This window comes from Gopherus flavomarginatus, chromosome 24 (assembly GCF_025201925.1).
Source record: "Gopherus flavomarginatus isolate rGopFla2 chromosome 24, rGopFla2.mat.asm, whole genome shotgun sequence".
NCBI lineage: Eukaryota > Metazoa > Chordata > Testudines > Testudinidae > Gopherus > Gopherus flavomarginatus.
In genome coordinates this window covers 15,876,941-15,900,437 of record NC_066640.1, presented here as the reverse complement: position 1 = coordinate 15,900,437, position 23,497 = coordinate 15,876,941, and the positions used below count along the sequence as shown (strand labels likewise).

The window sequence follows — 23,497 nt, the reverse complement described above, 5'->3', positions numbered from 1 at the left end:
ATCAGGTTTCTTTTGGGCTAGTTCTCCAATTTGTCTAGGTCACTCTGGACCCTGTTCCTACCCTCCAGCATATCTACCTCTCCCCCAGCTTAGTGTCATCTGCGAACTTGCTGAGGGTGCAGTTCATGCCATCCTCCAGATCATTAATAAAGATGTTGAATGAAAACGGTCCCAGGACCGACCCTTGGGGCACTCCACTTGATACCAGCTGCCAGCTAGACATGGAGCCATTGATCACTACCTGTTGAGCCTGACGATCTAGCCAGCTTTCTATCCACCTTATAGTCCATTCATCCAGCCCATACTTCTTTAACTTGCTGGCAAGAATACTGTGGGAGACCGTATCAAAAGCTTTGCTAACGTCAAGATATGTCAAATCCACCGCTTTCCCCATATCCATAGAGCCAGTTATCTCATCATAGAAGGCAATCAGCCCCATGAGCCCTAAGGTGACAGAAACACAAGGCACAAAATTGTAGAAATACTGAAACTTTTTATGTATCTGTCTTGCTTCCAGACAAACTGAAGGACCAACTGGGCCACTCTATGCATCCTCTAACCCAGAGTACCTGAGTGCCAGTGATGGTGAGACCATGCTGCAGTTCTGACCATTCCAATGCTTCACTTGGTTTGGAATTATGACTTGGGAAACATGGATCAACGTATAAAAGCTTAAAGAATGTTCTTGCCCATTCGTGGGTGGGCAAGTGTTGCTACTAAAGCAATTCTAGGGTAGAGAAGAAGAGCTCAGTTAGTTTAAAAAAAATAAATAAACCCACTTTTGGGTTGGTGATAAATATTAGGAAGTGGTGTGCTGTTAACATGCTCGCTACTTTGATCTGTGTGCTGCAGCATAGGGACATAAAGCAGGTGATGCTGGGATTTCTACTGCCACCCTTGGCTGCTGTATTTCTCCAGGTTTTTTTGCTCAAGAATCTCTGGTACATTGATGCTTTGCAAAGCATATTTAATGGGATCACAATCAATGCCTGCATCTTTCACATGCCCTGCATTTCTCAGGGCTACACTGTGTAATCCTCTGAAAAGGGTTTGGAAAGGAGTTTCCTCCCTTTCCTGCTGTAGGAATGCTGGAGAAGTTGGACAAATACACTGTGTTTAAGCAAAGTACTGTGCCTCTAATTTCATTGTGTTAAGAGGAGTAAGAAGGGGGCTGTTTACTGGAATCCAGCTTTAGCTTATTTCTTTACTGAAGCAGTCGTGTTTATCCTCTAGCCCAATACGAGGCTGACAGTCTGAACACAGCAGGCTTATTTTAAGATGTTGAGTTTTAGAACAGTGTCTTTGTATCCGTTATTTGTTTAGATTTGTCACGTCTTTGTGAAAAGTGAGCTCGGTGCGGAATATTACATCCAGTACAGGAGCGAGGCATGGGCGTCTGAACTAGTGAATGTGAATGCTGGATGTCTGCTTGTGGATCATAATCCCCTTGTTACCTGCATTGTGCACTTGCTGCTGCGTTCTATCACTCACCCTGCAGATTCTCCCTGGCACACGCTTTGCAAGACTCAGTCCTACTGTCTGTGGGACAGACGCTTCTTGCCTTACTCCTTGTGCAGACATTTGCACCAGGATAAAGTGGGAATGAAATACTGTGTCTGATTAGGCACCCACCTTACTCAGGTGTAAATGGCTGCACAAGGCAGGGGGTGACTTTGGCCCCCAGTCTCTAGTCCAGCCCGTCTTGCTGAGGTGGGAACAGTGTTAAGGCCTGGGTGTTCCTGTCTCCTGTGCCTGACTGCAGAAACCTCTCTCCAGTAACTGCTCTCCTCATTCAGAAATTTCTTTCTCCATGTGACAGTTTATGTGCCCGATGAATGGGAGGTCCCACGAGACAAGATTAACCTTCTCCGAGAGCTCGGGCAAGGCTCCTTTGGGATGGTGTATGAAGGGATAGCCAAAGACATAGTGAAAGGGGAGCCAGAGACTCGGGTAGCTGTGAAAACGGTTAATGAATCTGCCAGCCTCCGGGAGCGCATTGAGTTTCTGAACGAAGCTTCTGTAATGAAAGGGTTCAGCTGCCATCATGTGGTAAGTGAAGTTTCTCTACATTAAATGACTTGCTGGTAAAAATCCCACCTTTGAACCAATGTCCCTTTAGTACTTTATAATGCGAGAGGATCAAGCTGAAAACATGGTTAAAAGGAAAGCAAAATCCATCAGGGAGAGAGAGTGGCAGAGTCTGGAAAATTCATCTTCCTGTATAATTTCCCTTGTGCTCTTTCAAGCCCCTCCTCCACCTTCAGGACAGGGCCCTGTGTCCCATGACAGCACTCGGATTTTGCTGCAGAAGTGTTGGTGTGACCGGGATGGGGCCAGCTCTGGTCACTCAATTAGGGTGAACTGAAAGAATGGGGAAGACAAAAACCTATTAAAGTTAAATCTAGTGTAGACGTGGCTAAATCGATTCCCAATGGCTCTGCTGTCGACTCTGGAACTCCACCATGGCGAGAGGCGGAAGCGGAGTCGATGGGAGAGCGGCGGCCATTGATCCCACGCTCAAGGACGCAAAGTAAGTGATTCTAAGTCGATCTAAGATACGTCGACTTCAACTACGCTATTCTCGTAGCTGAAGTTGCATATCTTAGATAGATTTTACTAGTTACTCGGAAGTCCAAACAACACAGTTCCCTTAAAAGTGATCCAGCCTCAGGCCTCCAACCAGGTACCTAAGTGAAATATGATGATTTCTGAAAATCTTATTTCATCATATAAAAGAAAAGGTTCTACCAGTCCCAAAGGATCAGACTCATTTCCTCGCAGGTTAATGAATGTTTCACATCTTAGCCAAATACACGCTACAGCACATTCTTATTAACTAAACTAGAATTTATTAAAAAACAAAAGAGAGAGTATGGTTAAAAGATCAACATACAGACAGACATGAGTTCAATCCACTGAGGTTCAGATTCATAGCAGAGATGGTGAGCTTTGTAGTTGCAAAGTCCCTGTAGAATTCAGTTCATAGGTCATATTCCAATGTCCAAATCTCATATTCAGGGCATCCCAGCATCACTGGGACCTCAGTCTTGCGACTCAAACTTCCCCTGATGAAGCCTAAGCAGATCTGAGATGACGTTCTAGCATCCACTTGACCGCACAGTCCTGATTAAACAATAGGCTTTTGATGTAACCTTTTGCTTTCTAGTTACACAAATTAACATAGGGCAATTTACCCATTAGGCAGTCTGTTACAGACTTCAAAGAGACATATAGACAATGACATTATTTTACCCAAGATTCATCTAAATGTTAATATTCCCTTTTGATCTCATCTGTTTACAGGTAGCATCTAAGATACACACAATTAGTAAAAAGAACAGGAGTACTTGTGGCACAATTAGTATTACTTCTAACAGTATTGGTTTTCATTTCAAAGTTCTAGCCTATTTAGCATGAATGGCCCTAATTTAGCATTCACATACCTTTCTAGCATGACTTTTTAAAGGTGGGCTTTGGGTCATTCAGCCTGCAAGCTGTTTAACCCTTTCCAGCCATGTGTCAAAGTTGGTTTCACTTAAACTCCATTTTCACAAATGTGCCATGCCCAGACACAACGCTAAGGGAGAATCCCCATTTCTATGTTTTTCAGGTTCGCCTCCTAGGGGTGGTCTCAAAAGGACAACCCACACTGGTTGTCATGGAACTGATGGCACATGGAGATCTGAAAAGTTACCTTCGCTCCCTGAGACCTGATGCTGAGGTAAAGGTGGGAGAGAAGCGATATTGGAGGGAGGGGGAGCGTGTCATACAACAGACTGACTTGCTTTGGTCTTTAATACTTTCTGACTTCACTCCAGAATAACCCTGGCCATCCCCCACCAACTCTCAGAGAGATGATCCAGATGGCTGCAGAGATTGCAGATGGTATGGCTTACCTGAATGCCAAAAAGTTTGTCCACAGGGATCTTGCAGCCCGTAACTGTATGGTTGCAGAAGATTTTACTGTAAAAATTGGAGGTATGTAACGTGTGCGTCAAATCTAATACTAAGCTTTTCCTGTCGAGAAGGAGGTTCTGTGAAATCCTAGACTAGTGCCATAAAAAGACAGCTGATCTCCGTTGGTTTTTAACTGTCTTTCAAGTTCTACACTAAGGTGAACCTTCTTTGTCCGATATCTTTTCCTGTTTCACCTGCCTTGCAGGAGGTGCTGCAGGCACTTTGGTAAGTGGATTGTCTAGGTGAGCCTCACTGCAGCTTCTATAGCTTCTACAGAAATGTAGTTAATAACTTCCTCTAATGAGAGCTCCTCGGGAAATGTCATATTATTTCTTGCTTCCATGAGAACTGTGACAGAGAAAGTATCCTATTCATAGAGCATAAGCTAAAAGCTAAGGTCTGCTAAAGATGTAATTAGGCCCAAGGACTAGTTTTTATGGAGGACAAATGTCTAAAACAAGTTCTTAACACCAGTTGAGTTGATAAAATTTAAAAATAATCCAACCCCCCCTCAAAGCCTCCTCTGGCCTGAGGCCAGCCATCTGGAATTTCAGGCCAAAAGGAATTCTGTTTTCATCAAACGAGTGGGAAGAGATCCGTCAAAATAGAGCTTAGTTACAACTGTGACCGTGAATGGTACCATGGCTGCATCATAGTTTAGGAAGGAGTGGGGTGGGGGGAATATGCTCATTCTCTAAATACTCTCAAGATAGCAGCATGACTGAAAGTTGGGGTGTCATAGGCACAATAGCCTGACCTAAGGAAAGGAATTGTTTTCTGTGGTTTAATTTAATGTGCTACATAGTTGGAGTAACTGGGCAGCAGGACAGACTCTAAGGCAAGCTACTGTGGCTCCCACAGTGGAAAGATACAGGAGAGCATTCCACTGGTGTCTTCCACAATCAAGTAGGCAGGAGTCCTGCACTGTGGCTACCTGGCCCTGCCTCTGTGCTGGTACACACAGTGTTAATGTGCACATGTTACAGAAATGGGAGTCCTTTCAGCAAGGACTGGGCATTAGTAATACATCCTAACTTCTTTTGTCAGACTTTGGCATGACCAGAGACATTTATGAGACTGACTATTACCGTAAAGGAGGCAAGGGGCTGCTGCCTGTGAGATGGATGGCACCCGAATCTCTAAAGGATGGTGTCTTTACTGCTTACTCAGATGTGTGGTAAGTTGCACTCTGCATTCCGTGATGTGTGTGTGGCGGGGTAGTAAGTTCTTCGGAGAACAGGAAATTACATTTTGAAGCCGCTTCTTAAACATATAGTGCATCTTCTAAAATCTTCCTGCAACAAAAGTAAGCTGACCCATGTCTTCTCTAGATCCTCAGCATCAATCTGATCAGTGGTTCTGGTCTTTTCTCAGGTCATTTGGAGTTGTCCTTTGGGAGATAAGTAGTTTGGCGGAGCAGCCATACCAAGGACTCTCTAACGAACAGGTGCTAAAATTTGTAATGGATGGAGGATACCTGGATCAGCCAGACAACTGTCCAGAGAGACTGTAAGTACTAGAAGCGAGTGAGAACTGACCAAGTTATGCTCCTTTGGTTAAAGTATGGCCAGTGAAGGTTGCTGTAATTCCACCTCCCTTCCACCCTGATGAACGGGGGGAGCAAAGCTGAATTTTGAGAGCCACCTGACAAAGAAATGTTGTCACCCCATCCTGAGTGACCCAGAGATGAAGAGGAGAGTCCAGGGCAGCCCAGGCGACCAGAAAGGAAAGCCAAACTAAATTGGGCTATATAATCGTAAGAAGAGAGAGTGCACACCAGAGAGTGTGAAGGCCAGAACGCAGGGAAAGTCTAAAATATATATAGGCCAAAACAACAGGCCTTTCCTGGGTTTTAACACACCGTGATTCACCTCTGCAGAGTGGTGTGCTAGGGCTGTGCTTGCTTCTCTGCAGTTCCTAGCCAAGTGGCTGTAAATGCTGGGGAGAGGCTCATCAGTCAAAGGGACGGGTGTTACTGCACTGTAGAAGCTGTCTGCAAATCGACACCTGGTTATACGTCTGTATTAGACAATTCCACCTGGTTTGCTTCCAGGCAAGAGTGGTGGCCACGTTCCATTCATTAACTTTCAGGAATCCCTCATATGGTGAATGGGAAGGGAGGGTGCAAAGTGTCTTGTCTTGTCTTTTTCCTGTCTCTCAGGCATAGCAAGGGCCCTGGGTAGTCTGTCCTCTCCAGTGGTTTTGTCATCCCATCAGCATTTTATCCTTGCCCAGCATGTGCTCCATGTTTGATTCTGTAGCCAACCTCAAGGCAGCACTGAAACTCTCCTCCCAAATGATGGAATAACAATAGGTTAACCCCCTATGGCCACACAGGGGCGGGGTTACTAAGAGAGTGATGGTGCTGAAGAGCTGGAGTGCTGAAAGTCATGCTGCCACTAACAAACCCTTCTAGAATGAAACTTGCAGGGTCTCAGACGAGTTGCTAGCTCCAGCATTTAGTTTTAAAAATGGCAGTGGAGCTGTCTGTGTCCTGCTACCCAAGCCTAGCCAGCTCTAGGCTGCGTGTTGTCTGGTGTGTTAGCCATCATCTTCCAGAGCCTGCATTTGGAACATGAACAGGACCTGGGCTGCCCATGGGAGCAGCTGGGAGGAGGAATGGCAGGGCAGGTAGAGATGAGAGGGATGGGGAAAGGGTAAACACTGAAGGTCAGAAATACGGGGAGTCTTGAAAAGAAAACCTCTTGTAGAGAGAGAGAACATTAAGCAGACTTAGAAAAAGAATAAAATATGGTATAAATTGGCTGTGGGAAAATTGAGACTGGAAATTAGAAGGTGGTTTCTGATCATTAGAGGAGGGAGGTTCTGGAACAGCCTCTCAGTAGGAGTAATGGGGCAAACAACTGAATTAGTTTTAAAATGGAGCTCAGTAAGTTTTTTGTACAGGGTTATATGATGGGGTGGCCTGCAGTAGCAGCGGAATGGGCTCTATGGCCAGGAGGTTCTTTCCATTCCTGTGTTTCTACAATTGAATGAATCTGAGGGAGTCGTGGGCCCTGGCAGACATGGAAAGAGAGGAGCAGGAGGTTATAATAGGAAAATTGGAGACCAGGAAGAGAAACTGGAGAGGAAGAGAAGAAAACATAAGAGACTGTAAGTGGAAATGTTGGACCCGGGAATCAGAGAGTTGACAGCCATTGCAGGGAGTTTGTCCCAACATAGGTTTGGGTATTAAATTACACTAACCCCTGCTCAGGTCTGTGCCTGTGAAAGTGATTCCCAGATACTGACTCTCTTCTCTGTCCCCTTTCAGGCACAGCCTGATGCAGATGTGCTGGCAGTACAACCCCAAAATGCGCCCTACCTTCATCGAGATCATTGAGATGCTGAAGGAGGACTTGCACCCCAGCTTCCAGGAGATGTCATTCTTTTACAGTGAAGAAAACAAACCTCCCGAGACAGAGGAGTTTGAGATGGACTTTGAGAACATGGAGAGCATACCCCTTGACCCTTCCTCCTATTCGCAGAGGGACAAAGTACTGGGGCGAGACAATGGGCCCTCCATGGGCCTCAAGGGGAACTATGAAGAGCATATACCTTACACTCACATGAACGGTGGCAAGAAAAACGGGCGAATTCTGTCAATGCCTAGGTCGAGCCCTTCCTAACACCTCCTGTTTGGCCCAAGGGTTGTGTCTTTGCTTTTCCCCTCCATGAATCTCAGGACTCTTGTTGCTGCTGCCACAGCATATGACGTACAACGATAAACTCTCTGCTCAGATTTTTAATCATCCTATGATTAAGAGACTTTTTTTTTTGACAAGTTGAGTGGTTGTCAATTGACTTATCTGTGAACATAAATGGAAAAGGTTTCCATGGTGGCTGTCCCTTCTGTAGCCATGGTTCAAAACAGGAGCTGACCTTGTAAATTAGGTTGAAAGAAGAGAATCCACATTTGCCAACAAAGGAAATGAAAATCAATGATGTCTGAGCTACGTTATAAAGGTGCAGAACAAAACTTCTGCAGGACATAAATGTTCTCAGCAGAATTCCAAGCTTTATGGCATCCTCTTCAGAAGCATTTCTTTCACTACAGCCAAAGGATTTTAACACCCATCAATTGGACACGCCATTTCCTCAGATTGACCAATAGCTGCTGCTTTCATACTTTTTTAATGAGTTAAATCCGTGTGTGTGTGTGTGTGCGCGCGCGCAGTATATATACATGGGGTGTGTGTATATATATATATATACAAATATACACTTCTTTTGTACATAAGTTTTGTATGTTCTCACAGAAGCTTTCCTCTTCTTGGAAGTGTGTATTCTCTTTCCCAGTTTCCTAGAGTGATTGAACCCTAAACAGATTATTTTTGTACTAAGGACTCTTGGGGAGTAGTTTTCTCTCATTAGCATATGAGGAAAAATATGCTAGGAGCCAAAGGAGTAGAAATCTGAGATTTGTGGCTACCTTCAAGACCAAACAAAACAGGAACCCGTGACCTGATATCGTGCTTTCTGTCTTTATAGCATTGAGTATATATATTGTTTGTTGTAGCATATTTAAAATGTTTTTAGTTTTAAATGTTAACTACCATATAAATTATTGAGTGTTTATGATTCTTTTTTGGGGGAGGGGATTGGGGAGTGAGTTTGTTTGGTCTTAAAGTGGTCCATGGATTTCAGAATGAACTTTATTTTAGCTGATTATCCTCTTAGGAACTATGAAGCACATGTTAAGTTTGTACTTGACAAGGCTTTAAAATACAGTTTTGTGATTTATATCACACAGTCAGCCGGCTCCAGCTAAAGCCCCAAGATAACGTATTTTGGACTTGAGTTGGTTGGTGGAGGCTGACAGACAAAGCATTGCCTCAGCCCTCCGTCGCTCTGCTACTTCACTTTCTTTCCCTTCCACATGCACTTTCCCACAGACATTGGAGAAAACGGCACCAGGTGAAAGAGCAAAAACTCTGACAGAACAACAGACACTAACCCACCCACAGGGGGAAGTGCCAGGCTCCTGGCTCCATGAGTGGAGCCGAAGCTGAACGTGACTGTGGTGAACTAGTCTGTGCCTGTCTGCACCCTGCGTGGGCATTTGGCCTGGCACAACAACTGGGACTTTGGTGTTTTCCTGAGATGCCTGCACCATTCCCCATGGATCGTTATGGGGCAGTTTTGTTCTTAGCCCTCCCCTCCAGCTCTTCAGGATGCTAACTTTTGTGTTTTGGGCTGGGCTTTGTTTTGCTGCTCTTTGCATAAAAGGCAAAGCTGTTTAGCTTAGGGTGTTAGAAAAGCATCATGAAACTACATGTCTCCTACAGTGATGAAAGGATGTACTGTCAGGGAAAGGGGCTGAAGCAGGGGGGAGTGAATGTACTAATAGGCTTGAAAGAAGCAAACCCCTGGATCTTGCAGGCTCTTATAATGCAGGTGATGATTTCAAAGAGAGACAGAAGGTGAAAATCAGCAGCTTTTCTTTGTGACCCCATGAGTTCCCTGTGCTGGGTGCAGTCCTGGCTTATCTGGGTGGGGCACTGAGCATGTAGGTGTGTGGCTTGTTACTTCAGACCACATGTGGCTGCTTCGGCCTCCCCGCAATTGAAAGACCAATCACTGAAAATAAAATAAGGGTTGGTGCTAATAGGGAGCACATCACTGATCCCTCCCTGCTAACCCAAAACTATAGATGCCTGGTAGTACAGCACCTAGATAAAGGATTATGCACCTCCTGAAAGGAACAGCACCCCCTTATGTTTGTAGGGCCTGACTCAGTTGGGACAAAGGGAGAAGGTACAAAAAGATTGTTCACAAAATGAGATGCAAAATGTATTGTATAAATCTGAGGCCAGAACTTCACAGTTCGAAAGGTCTAGCTTGCATACTTGTGCTTTACAAACTAGTAACTATTTAGCAGCTCTGTGCTACACTGCAGGGAAGAAATATTCACACACTTTTCTAATTGAGAGAGGTTTTCTTATTAGGAAAATTTTTATTTATTTTAATATAAAATAAATCACTGTAAAAACAAACAATTTTCTTTCTTAAAGCATACAGAACGTGTACATTTTTATCTTTGAAAACTAGGCAGGAGGGTGTGGTGGGTTTGTTTGTTTTTTGTCCTATTCTGGCACAGTCTACCTCAGTGTCCCATAAGGCTATTTTTAATATTGTGCATCTCTGGACTTGATGAAATAGTCTGGTCTGGACCTATTATGAATTGGAGAAAATCAATATCAACTGATTCCAATACGAGGGACCATTCACCAGAGGGATGGGAGAACAGAAAATCATTATTTATCACTTAACTTAAGCAGTGACGACCAAAGACCCTATTTGTGGCTCTAAGTAGACAATGGTCAAATTTGACTGATGCTATCCTGTTAGTTCTGCTATGATCAAGAAAATATCCTGATATGGACAAAATAGCAATTTCCAGGGTTAAATATTTTAAGTATTTGGACATTCTTCCTGATGCAGTGCCCTGAAATAGAATAAATGGCATTTGTTTGGAATAACGTGACCAGTGTGGACCAGATAATCAACAGTGCATAATAGATCTAGAATCATAGAATATCAGGATTGGAAAGGACCTCAGGAGGTCATCTAGTCCAACTCCCTGCTCAAGGCAGGACCAATCCCCAACTAAATCCCCAAATGACCCCCTCAAGGATTGAGCTCTCAACCCTGGGTTTAACAGACCAATGCTCAGGCCAGTGCTCAAACCACTGAGCTGCCCCTCTAGTTTGAGTTGGACAGCTTGGATCATGTCTATGTTCTTAATTTATACCAGTGTGAATCTGGAGTAATTGATAGCAAGATGTGACCCCGAAAGTACAACTTTCTCACCATATTGTTGCTTTAGGAACATTGCAGAATTGAAGTGATTGTCTCTGGCTATTGTTGGCACTGTAGAAGACCTTATATGTACAGAAATATTGGAACCTCGTATTGGGTTTGGCTAGCTTTAGTTGATATTGGTTGGCCCTGTGTAGTGCATATGACTTGCAATGTCCAGCTCTTTGAAGAAGGCAGGGGATACAGACTGTGTTTTGTGGTCCAGGCAGTCCATTCACATGGCATAAATACATGTTCCTCACATGAGTTACTTCAAACTTCTTTTCTCTTTCTCTCTCTGCATGCATGTGTGTGAGTGCGGGGGTGGGTGTTGAAATGGAGTTCCTTTAAAAAAAAAAATCAGCTGTTACAGCACTTAGCTTTTAAAGCTGATGCTTGTTTTTCTGAAGAGGTGAGAAGCACAACTGAAAATGCTCTGTTAAAGCCCAACATTTGCTTTGGAAAATCTTCATTTTTAGCCCACAATTGACACTGTGGTCCATGCTGTTGAAATTTGTCATTATCCTGACGCGTATTGGGACTCGGAAGAACCCTGGCATTGTGTCTTGCTGGGAACTACTCCTATAACACCAGCCAAGAGGCAGCAGGGCCCATGCATGAATATAGTTGATGAGATCTCTGTGTGGTGGACAAAAGTTTCTGGTTTTGAGCTGTTCCTACTAACTCATTTGCAGAAACGGTGTTAGCAATAATTGGCTTGTTCCTGGTCCCTGGGGAGCTGTTGCTCTGATGAACTTAACAGATTCATATCAGAGCTGAAAATACTGTGACTGTAACAGAAACACAAGCACATGCTGAGGGAGAAATCCTGTTCTTTGGGGAGAGGCGAGGAGGAGGAGAACAGTAGTCCAGGACCCAGGGTGGAATGGCTCAGGATGAGCAGCTGCAGCACACTACTGAGAAGCCCTCTTTCTCCTTGTCCAAAACATGTCTGGATGGGCCCCCCTTCCTAGCATTCACTTGAGAATCTGTAAAGCAGGTAGGAAGTTCTCCACATCCCCCACTGTGAAAGGTGTCCAGCCCCACAATGTAACACTATTTCTAAAGCTAGCAAAGCAGAAGAGATGAGCAGCGAGTCCCTGTGCACTGCCGTCTTTCTGTAATGCAGACGTTAAAGCGTGAGACCAGACCAGTTTCTCAGAAGCATTTGCTCGTTAAATTCAGTTGCCACTTCCTGAATGCCTCTTGCGAGGCTGGTGGTACTTCACTTGCAATACAGCACACCTTGCACTGCAGAAACCTATCTGCTAGGTTCAAAAATGTCTGTTGTGGCTGCTTGTAAATATTCTGTCCTTGTAAAGCAGAAGAGCTGATTATGGTAAACTAACTGGGCCAGCAGTGATTAGGTTAGACATGTGACATGAAATAGACCAAGCTGCAGCTCCACAATCTTTCTTACATTGAGTAGTAAAGCAGCTACATCAGATGGAAAAAGGCTGCTGTTAGGTTGCTAAAGGGTACTCTGGATTAGGGGTAGTATATCTGTTTCCTGTCAAATTTGTGTTGTAATAATGGGACACTTCTGCTTAATTTTTTCTATGTTGCATATGATGATGGTTTCTCTTTGGAAAATCTCAAAGTTGCTTCCTGTGTTATTTACCTAGAATATGATGGAGAAGGAGGACAGGAGTGAGGTAGATACTGTGCCAATTATCCTTGAGCCTCATTTTCTTGGGGGAAGGGGAGAGGAGAGCAAATTCCCTCTTGAATATCACTGTGCTATGAAGAAGGGGCCTTGAGGAGCACTAAGCCTTCGCTACGGAGCTGGTGCCTCCATATATTACTGAGACTGTGCACTTGTTTTACAAGTTAGAAATCAAATCAAAATTTTTTGTGCCATAAACGTTTGCTAAAGAGACTCATGCTGGGTGCCCCATCAGTCCATGTGAGATGGGTTCCGAGGCTCTGCTCTCGCATCTCACCAGAATAATACCAGAGGAAAAAAGAAAACTGCAGGAGAACCTTTGATTCTCTTTTTCTAGCCTTCCTCAAAAGCCGCCTGACTAAACTTCTCTTGGATCTTCTCTTTTACTTGGAGACTAGGTGGCCATGTTTTATGTCATGAACTAATTGCCTTTGAAAGCACAGCTGATGCCGCCTATCAGTTTCCTTATTAGTAGCATCCAGGGAAAGAAGCTGTTGAATGAATTGGAATTGAGGAATAGTAACTTCAGAAATACATAAAGGCTCTGAGATAAAATTAGTTGTTGTTTCTATGAACTTAATAAAAAGGCCAATTTTAATGTATCTTCTGCTTGGCTCGATGCTAACTCTGCGTGCATACTGTACACAAATGTTGATGTAAGAGCATTAACATGCCTCAGCCTGTTCTGTTTTGGCTTGCCTTGTTGTTAATATCATAAGAATGAGGCCAACACTAATTCTTCTCTTTGGAAGAATTTCAGTATTTGAAAGCAATTTTAAAACTTCAGTTTTTATCAAATACCTGCTGCCATGAAATATGTCCTTTTTAAAAAAAAAAACAAACCATTCGTGTCTTTCCAGAAGATAAGCACTAATTCTTGCAGTTTAACAAATGTCCTGCACCACAAAGCAAGCCATAAGAGTGCAGGTGGAGAAGTGGTGATTTTTATGTTGTATAATAAAGTTAGGGTTCATTTTTACAGTGTTACTTTTTTTTTTTTTTTTTGCTGAAGTAGTTGCAGTCAGCAAGAAAGAATGTTCCTGAAAGTCTTTTTTGTTCTTAACTCCCTAAATTGTCCAAAATCCTAGTAAATGGTTCGTTTCACTCATTCCAGAAAATCATGACTGATAGATGCTTTGGCCCAGACTTCAGTGGTTTGAGCATTGGCCTGCTAAACCCAGGGTTGTGCGTTCAATCCTTGAGGGGGCCATTTAGGAATCTGGGGCGAAAATCTGTCTGGGGATTGGTCCTGCTTTGAGCAGGGGGTTGGACTAGATGACCTCCTGAGGTCCCTTCCAACCCTGATAAGCATGTAGTTAATAATTAGACTAACTTTTCAAAGGACTTGAATAAATCTCATTGACTTAAATTACGGCATGTGCTTGAGCAACTGGCTGAATCAGGGCCAGTATTAACACACTGCAAAGTATATTCCCAGTTCAGCTCTGGCTTTGTATTACAATTAACAGAAGAACCTAGGTTGAACTGGGAAATAGTGACTCAACTAGGAAGTCCTTGCGTTTCTCTGATGTATTATCCCCCTTGTTACCAAAGCACTCTTGTCTAATTTACATTCTCCAAGCAGCACCCAGTAACCCTTCAACACCCATTACTGAATATTTACCCCCACCCCACCCCCCAAAGATGGAATTTTTAGAGAGGCCACTTTTGACTTCGGAAGGTTGAATTAAAATTTTAAAATCCTATTAAAATTAAAAGCTTTTACCTTTAGCTTTATGTGGGGTGCAGATACACTTGTTCAAGTATCAAAACAGTAGTTTGTGTTTGAGGAACTAGGCAGATGTGGGTACTGGTCATCAGCTTTATCAAACTCAGCCAAAAGTAAATATTGTTCTGCTTGTACCTTAAATAAACTGAAGGCAAATTCAGTTAAATGTTAGGTAAAGTTCTGTGAAGTCTTTATATTTTGTGTTTAATCTTGCTGCTCCTGCCTTCCTTTCTGCACACAGAAGGTCCTAGAATGCTGATAGTCTTGCAGATACCTCTTTTTTTGAAATAAAGTAAAGGATCAAAATGTGCCATGGTTTAAGAAAAAAATTTTAAAAAAAAGCTTGATTTATTTTTTCAATGTTTTCATATAAGAGCCAAGCAGTGACAAGTATAAAAAATACCTTTGAATATTAAAAATCTTGCTGTGTGTAAAATATTGAACAATTAACTGTTTATATTAAAATTCTGAATAAATTATCCCAGAATCACTGTAGTAATTTGTGTCTCTGCTCTCTGTGCACTGAATGCTGCTTCACCACATGAAAGGCGTTAGATTCACCTCTTGGAATAAGTGATACTTTCACTGGCAAAATGAATGGTGTTAAGAAAAAAACAGTCAGACCAGCCAATTTATAGGCTTGTGGTTTGAGGTGTGTTTAACTCTTCTGCATAATTGCTTGTGTGATCTGTCCTGGGTTCTGTCCTTAGGGCAGAGGAGTGTGTAGCATGAAGCCATTAGATAAACATTGGCGAGAAGGAACGCCTTCTGCCAGGAGATGTCTAGAGCCACCTTTCTGTTACACCAAAGGGAAAATTAGTATTTGATTTGGTTTGTTTTTTTCCTCCACTGTTGCCTTTTGGAGAGGACTTGTCCCACACAGGCAGGTTAAATAAGACTGTTCCAGGCACCACTTTCATGCCTAACCAAAGAGTTAATAGAACGTGCTGATGACCCATCTAGTCTGGTGTCCCGTGACAGGCAGCGCTGGATGCATCGGCGGCAGATGTAAAACCATTTTTTTATTCATTTATTTATTTATTTTCCCACTTGCACCTTGTTTTATTTTTTACCAGAGGGAGAAATTTCCTTCCTGATCCCAACTGAAGATAAGCTCCAACCATGAAGCAGGATTTATAGTTGCTATTGTAACTGCAGATATTGTTTCCTACTCAGTTAAGTAATAGATCCTGCTTACATCTTCCTGAGGAGTAAGGCTCAATAGTTTCCTGTGCGAGCAGTTCTACACTCTGTAAAAGGCATCTGCTTCCATTTGTTAGAAGCCTTGTCAGTCTGTGTTATGGGATGGAGTGAATGCGAGCCCCTGATTGGCTCCTCATACTGCTTCACAGACTAGAGCCCTAGTGCTGCAATGAGCCCAAACTCTTCAAAGAATCAGGGCCAAAATAGCCCTCATCTTTTTAACCTCTCCCTGTGTGAATGTCCACTGAATCATCTGATTATCAGCACCTGTCTCTAGACCTTCCTTATTCCTGTAAGAAGGAACCCAAACAGAACACAAGATTCTAGGGAATGGGCCTGCCACCAATTTATAGAAGAGCCTGTTGGTATTTATAGCACAGCATAACCCTGTTTTCCTTAACTGCTCTTGAGTGGTGAGTGAATGTCTGCACAATGCCCTAGGAGGTTATTTTCCTGGGAGGCCAGCTAATTCAGAACCCATCAGTGTGTGGGAGGAATTCAAATCATCCCTTCCCTTGGACATTATCTTACACTTACAGTAGAAAAATTTAATCTGCTGTTTTGTTTCCCAATTTCCTAGTTTTGTTAGTACCTTCTGAATCTCCTTGCAGTTCACCCTTCTCTTCGCTAACACAGCCTGGACTGCAACTAGAAAATACAGCCACCTGTATTCCACCCCTTAGGCTAGGAAAGGGGATGGCCTCAACGTTTTTAAACTATGCCACTTTAAAATGTTTTACCTGCTATTATTATACATAACCACTGAAATGGCTAGAACCAAAAGACTGGAGGGAAACTGTTTCCAGTTAGTTTGCTCTGTAGATTCACTTTTATATAGTCTTTCCCCTCTAAGATCAGCCTTCTCTGCTGTTCATCTGGGCCTATCACAAAGCAGCAAGAGTGAGAAGAATATTTTGAAAAGAAACTGTTTGTAAAACCCATAAAAATTGATTTGGGGGAAGTATAGGACCTGAACTCTTTTTCACTCAGTTCCTCCTCCCAAAAGGACTAGATTTCAAGCACTGATGGCATCTCTTTTTACTGTGTTGTCCCACCCACTTGGTCTACAGGTTCATCCAGTGGACTGTCACGTAACATGCTAGCATGTAACATGTTGTATGTGTCATAAGATGAGAATGCTACAACTTGTGGCATAGACAGTGATCTGTGATATATCACAGAATTGTTGGGTCTGGGAAAGCAGGTGTCCGACTGTAGGCTCTTGGGTGGAGGTGCAGAGCTTTTCTTCTGACTCACCCTTGAACTCAAACCAAGTAAGTCTCCTGAGCCCCACTAAGGCGCTCACCAGGCTGTGTGTGTATCTGACACAAGTGGGGGCAGAGGCAGAGAAATCCTGCTTGGGAGGGAGCTTGTGGGCTAAGGATTATGGGCTTGTGTCCCAGAGGTGCTGAGCACCTGTTGTGCCCATTGACTCCAGCTGGAGCTGTAAATGCTCTTCTCTCTAAGTACTGGCTTGTATTAGGGCTTTCCTGGGGCAAGCCGCAGGGACGGGAGCAGGGACTGGGTGACATCCATGGTGTGAGTACTGTCAGATGCTACCAGTTAATGCAGACCATTGAAAAGGTAAATCCCTTCTTCTGGAGCAGGAGCCATCCATATGCCCTCTCCAGGCAAGTCAGCATGATGCTTCTGCTCCTTTTCCAGCAACTTGGCTATGGCTGCTGCTAAGTCCCCACAAGAAATCACTCAGCCCGGGCAGATGTATTGGACTCTTACACAGTGGGCTTTTCCTGGAGATCAGAGCTATTTACACAACTGCGTAACGGCAAAAGGAAAATGTGCTTTGTACCAGCAGCATGAATCCAAACTGAGTGGAGTAGAGAAGAGGAGCTGGAGTTCTGGTAAGGATTCATCCAGCACTGTCTGATCTCTGGAAGCCTTGCTTGTGGCGAGGGCTGTGGTGGCTTGTTCTATAGATTGTAGCAAACGGTTGGGGAAGAATCTTCCCATGGCGACAGTAGTTGTGGTTCAGCCTCCCTGGGCGATCAGGAGAGTTTGGCCTTGAGACAGAGGCAGGAGAGACTGGCTTGAGCGCTGCACAGCAGCAGCCTGACACTGTCTGGCCTGTAACTTTAACAGCAGCAGCACACAAGAGTTTGGCCGGGAAAGACACAAATTGGCCCGAAGTCTTTGGCTTGGGAATAATACAAAAAAGCTGCTTGTGCAGCTGCTGGTGAGGGAACAGTTTAGCAATCTGCACAAACCAGATTTGCACAGTTCAGCAGGGCCAAAGAAGGCACCTTCCCCCGCACCAGCCCACAGGATCTGGTTGGACAGAGCAGTCTTAGGGCAAAGCTACTAGGGGTACCTGGCTTCCGAATGCCAGCAATTGCCCCCAGGGGCTGGAGAGAAAAGCCAGCTGTAGTGGGACAAACTGCTCTCGGCCCTCCAGGCAGTAGATATCTGGCAGCCCACATGGCCATGCTATCTGGGTGGCCTGTCACTGGGCTCAGTGTCTCTGCATGATCCCTCCTGCGTGCTCTATAAAATGCTAGAATGTACTGCAGGGCATCTCCCCACCCCATAGCCAGTCACGCACATGTCACCGGAAACCAGGAGCCAGGCACTGCCTCCTGGTGGCTGCTCCTCAGGGTCTGGAGGTCTCACTCTGCAGTTCTGTGGGAGTCCAGTGGCCTGTCCCAGCCCAGGAGATGGCTATTCACCTTCCGGCCTGACCCCACCTCTGTCTTCCCTTGTGAAAGCAGAGCCTTGAGGCCAGGATCCTGCCTTTAGGGGGAGGCAGGAAGGAAGAGGACTGGTCCAGGTCACTGTTTCCTTGACATGCGGCAGATTGTCTTTCCATCTCCCTAGTCAGGGGTTTCTTGTTCCTTCCCCTCCGAGGCTGGGGGACAAGTCACCCCCTCACCCTGCTCCTTTCAGCTGAGAAGCTTGTAGTGCTTTGAGCATCCCAGGCTCGTTCCCCTAATTCTGGGAGCACTGGGGATGAGAAGATGATGCCAGACTGGTCAGACCAAAACTCCATCTGATCGGTCTCCTGTCTCCCACAGTGGCTGGCACCAGTTGCTTTTAAGGAAGATGCAGGAACTCCATAGTGGGCAGTCCCGGAAGGGTTCATCCTAACCCCTAACAGACATTGGCTTGAGGCCTGCAGCTTGAGGCTTTAGCTTTAAAAGGCTTTGGGTACCTGTGGCGCTGAGCTTCAGAGCCTGTGTCAATTGACTGTGAAGGCTACAAATGGCAGTGTAGATGTTTGGGCTTGGGCTGGCACTGGACTCTGATACTGTCCAGGCTCCAGCCTGAGCCCAAATATCTACACTGCAATTTTAGCCCCACAGCCAGAGTCCCACAAGCCCTAGTCAGCTGACCTGAGTCAGCAGTGGCCCTGCCACGAGTCTTTTATTGCAGTGTTGTAATCTTTCTTAACACTGTGTGCAATCATGCTTTTAGTCCTTCTCAGTTCTTGGCCATAATGGCATCTTAGTCTGTGGAACTCACTGTCACAACTTCATAGTTTGTGGAAATGTATTTTCTTTTGTCAATTTTGAATTTGCCACCTTGCCTCTGGTACTTTGCATCCCTCCTGCCCGTCATCCTGAGTGGTGGCTGTGGGAGATGGTTATTTATACGTTAAGCAAGTAAACAACAAATCTGAGGAAATTCCAGTCCTGAAAAATGAGGGAATCCAGTGACCATGGAGAGCAAAGGGAACAAGGCAGAACACCAAACTGAGGTCACAGGAATGGCCAGGGGCTGGGTCAGACTAAGGGCCCATCCTGCCCTGTGCCAGACTTTTCTGAAGAAGGTACCAGAATTCAGTAATGGAAAATTATTGACCAACCTGCCCGGGGGAAGTGCCTCCTGAAATCCTGTTACAAGCTTGGTTATGCCCTAAGGCCAGGACGGTTTGTCCTTACAAGGTTTTGTCCCATCGTTTAGCTGTGGATGTTCTCATTACTCCAAAAGAAGGCTCATTCTCTTCTGAATCCTGCTAAGCTCTTGAACTCAGCAAGATCCCATGGCACTGAGTTCCAGAGGCTAATTGTGCATGATGTAAAGAAACAACATGAGACCTTTTATCAGTTGTTTAAACTTCATTGACTGTCCTCTTGCCCTTGTATTGTGAGCCAAGGTAGCAGCCGAACAGCAGACATGGCCCACCCTGCCTTGTCTAAGACAGGGCCTTCCCATGTAGGCAGGAAGCCTGGCTAACCGTGAACTCATTTCAGAACAGGTGTGTGTGTCAGACAGCAGCTGACCTGCCCCTTCCCCCAGCTGCCCTAGTTCAGTCATTCCTGTTTGTACAATGCACTGCAAGGTCCGGTCTGGAAGGTGATCAGCTCCCAGCTAGAACTGCTGTCTGGACCAGCTGCCTCTTCACCTGCTGGCTCACCCAGAGGGGATTCGCTCTTGACATGCAGCTGATGTTGGCTGGCTCTGGGAACTGGGAATCTCTTCTAATGATCAGCCCAAGGCAGGGTGCAGCGCTGTTCACCTGGAGGCTGCTTTCTCATTTTCTTGCTCTCCTCCTCCTCCTCCTCCTCTGGAGTGAGTTCTAATACTTGGGGGCGGGGCGGGGCAGGGCGGGGAATTTCTGCTGTTTTATGCTTGTTTGTTTCTAGGGGCTGTTCCCAGACAGATGGGAGAATGTATCAGTGTTCCACAGAGGGACACGCATCAGCCCAAATCAGCAGTTCCTGGGGCCATCTGTATTCTGGCTCCAGGTCCAGTCAGCTGGTCTGATCAATGCTAGAGACTGCTGTGCCCAGTAGCTGCAACATCAGCCGCCTACAGGAAGCACCGCTGGAACACCGTCTCCTGGCCACATGCTCAGACTTGTGATTGGCCCTTCCCACTCTGCTCAGGCCTGGTCAGTGGGCTTGCTGATGATGGGTTGAGGTTCTGTGGGGTCGCAGTGCTAAATGCTTCAAGAATAATGCTCTCCGTCCTCTTAGTCCCACGGTCCGACTGCTGAGCACCACAAATCCATCATGCTGTCAGAGCCAGGCCCAATGGCAGACCTGGCCTTTCAGCGCCTACTATGGCTGGTGCTCCCTAGTCCTTCCTGCCCAAGCCCCTCACTGCACTCTCCTGTCTTGCCCATCGCCAGATGTGCCAGGTTTCTTCGTTAGTACTGAGATCCTGTGTCATGTCGTGGAGCTTAGTTCCCCAGAATGCCATCCCGCTTCTGCAGTCAGTGCTATGTAATCGGTGCTGCTGCTCTGAACTGTCCCCAGTCCCAGATCGCAATCTCTGCACTCGCAATTGTGATGGTCTTGGCCCTGTCTTGGCTCACGCTGCCCCTGGCCCACAGAGCACTTGGCTCCTATCCCTGAAGGCTGCTGTTCTCTTTGTACTGTTACAAAAAACAGGGCAGCGTGTTGCATTTTATCAGTGTTTCCCTCACCCAGCCATGCTGGAATCTGCCAGGGATGCACATGGAGAGAGAGTAAACGGCTGAATAATCACCATGCTGTGCAGATGCCATCTAGTGCCTCTAACAATACGGGGAGAAGCCCCTTGGTGTACTTGCAGCTGGCTGTGAGTCTTGGCTAGGGGCACCAGGTAATGGTCCCTGATACAGAACTCAATTAAAATGCTTGAAATGGCACAGCCACCTTTCAAACTCTGACAGCAGCGTGATGCACCTGACTTCTAAACTAAGTCAGGACCCAGCGTGTGGTGTGCACACATCTCCCGGGACTACAAAGGCAAACCAGCCTGCTAGGCCTCAGCCACAGAGTTCAGATCCAAACCTTCAGGCTCTTCGGTGTCACACAGGGGCCAGGTTAGACGCTTGTATCTGGACGGGGGCGTTCTCTGAGTTTAGGGGTGTTTGGATCCCAGGTTTGGTTCAGGCTCATCTTTCGTTAATGGGAATGCAGGGATACGTCAGCCCTGGTGAACTCCCCTTTCTTGTTGAGACTCTGCCTGGAATATAACCAGCGTCTGACTTGGTTCTGGGGCATCGTGGATTCCATACTACAGAGCCTCTTGCACAAGGGCTTCAAACAACTTGATTAATGCACGAGGGACACCAGAGGTGGCCTGCAGATCTGGATACTGCAGTGCCTACGCTGGCCTTTTCCGGAGGAATTCCCCACTGTGATGAGAGGTGCTGGCCTCCTAGCCATTGTCCCTGGAGTTCTAGCTGCTCCCAGCAAGTTGAGATCACACTAGTAACAACTATGGCATGGGGGGGCTGGAACAATTTGCACAATGGGGGGGCTGAGAGCCACTGAACCAAACTGTAAACCCTCCATATAATGGAAACTACTTAAAACCAGGGGGTGCTGCAGCACCCCTAGTTCCAGCACCTATGCTCTGTCTACGCTGGTGCTGTCCCCACTAAGCGGCACCAGTGCTGGCAGTGTCGGCAGAACCCTTGCCAGCATCAAAGGGGGATTGCTTTAAAAAGAGTAGCAGTTGGCTGCATCCTCCTGGAGCCAGCAGCACTGAGGGGCTCTTTAGTGCTGGTCTGGAGAGCATCTGGACAGAGCAGCCTGCGCTGGAGTCTTCTGCAAAGCTGAGAGAGCAGCCGAGGCGGTCTGTAGGTAACTTGTTAGGCTGCACTGTGCAGTGCTAGCATGTTATGGAGATGCTACATTCCTGGCTTCGGAGGAAGGGTCCTGGTGAAAATATTTACCCTTTGTAACAGGATGGGCCCAGATGGGCTGCAGCTCTGCCAACAGGTTGGATGCAAATAAAAAACATCCATTAATCTCCTGAACATGCCCCATAGTGAGCAGATCTTGTCCAGGGGATGCAAACCTCAGCCTACTGCTGCTCTTTGTGCTAAGGATTCCCTTGCTTTGTCTTTGTGGGGCTTATTGTAGCAGAAGAATCCCACACACTGCTACAGGCGGGGGGCCAACTGCCTAAGCAGCAGTTCTTCAGAAAAGGACCTGAGGATTACAGTGGCCGAGAAGCTGGATGTGAGTCAGCAGTGTGCCCTTGTTGCCAAGAAGGCTAACGGCATATTGGACTGCATGAGTAGGAGCATTGCCAGCCGATCGAGGGAAGTGATTATTCCCCTCTATTCGGCACTGATGAGGCCACATCTGGAGTATTGCATCCAGTTTCGGTCCCCGCCACTACAGAAGGAATGTGGACAAATTGGAGAGAGTCCAGTGGAGGGCAATTAAAATGATCAGGGGGCTGGGGCACATGACTTACGAGGAGAGGCTGAGGTTATTTAGTCTGCAGAAGAGAAGAATGAGGGAGGATTTGATAGCAGCCGTCAACTACCTGAAGGGAGATTCCAAAGAGGATGGATCTAGACTGTTCTCAGTGGTAGCAGATGACAGAACAAGGAGCAATGGTCTCAAGTTGCAGTGGGGGAGGTCTAGGTTGGATATTAGGAAACACTATTTCACTAGGAGGGTGGTGAAGCCCTGGAATGGGTTACCTAGGGAGGTGATGGAATCTCCACATCATCATAGGACCTAATCACATCAACCACACCATCAGGGGTTCGTTCACCTACACATCTACCAACGTGATATATGCCATCATGTGTCCGCAATGCCCCTCTGCCATGTACATTGGCCAAACTGGACAGTCTCTACACAAAAGAATAAATGGACACAAATCTGATATCAGGCATAATAGCATTAAAAAAACAGGAGAACACTTCGACCTCTCTGGTCACTCAGTAACAGACTTAAAGGTGGCAATCTTGCAACAGAAAAGCTTAAAAAACAGACTCCAATGAGAAACTGCTGAACTTGAATTGACAAGCAAACTAGATACTATCAATTCAGACTGGGAATGGCTGAGCCATTACACACATTGAATCTATTTCCCCATGTTAAGTATCCTCACACCTTCTTGTCAAACTGTCTGAAATGGGCCATCTTGATTATCACTACAAAAGGGTTTTTTTTTCTCCAGCTGATAATTGCTCATCTTAATTAATTAGCCCCTTAGAATTGGTAGGGCAACTCCCACCTTTTCATGTTCTCTGTATATGTATATATATCTCCTTACTGTATGTTCCATTCTATGCATCCGATGAAGTGGGCTGTACCTCACAGAAGCTTATGCTCAAATAAATTTGTTAGTCTCTAAGGTGCCAAAAGTACTCCTGTTCCTTCCTTAGAGGTTTTTAAGGCCCGGCTTGACAAAGCCCTGGGTGGGATGATTTAGTTGGGGTTGGTCCT

General features: G+C 45.6%; 1 protein-coding gene across 3 annotated transcripts in view; it reads left to right on the top strand.

The window, feature by feature from the left end:
* Positions 1–14,648, top strand: part of INSR (insulin receptor) — a 121,934-nt gene extending 107,286 nt beyond the window's left edge. For all 3 annotated transcript variants that reach the window (XM_050934000.1, XM_050933999.1, XM_050933998.1), the window contains 7 exons: positions 518–585; positions 1,820–2,049; positions 3,611–3,721; positions 3,819–3,978; positions 5,005–5,134; positions 5,332–5,466; positions 7,232–14,648. In XM_050934000.1, coding sequence (XP_050789957.1) covers positions 518–585; positions 1,820–2,049; positions 3,611–3,721; positions 3,819–3,978; positions 5,005–5,134; positions 5,332–5,466; positions 7,232–7,586 — 1,189 coding nt within the window. In that variant the 3' untranslated portion in view covers positions 7,587–14,648. The remainder of the gene's footprint in view (positions 1–517; positions 586–1,819; positions 2,050–3,610; positions 3,722–3,818; positions 3,979–5,004; positions 5,135–5,331; positions 5,467–7,231) is intronic.
* The last annotated feature ends 8,849 nt before the right edge of the window (positions 14,649–23,497 follow it).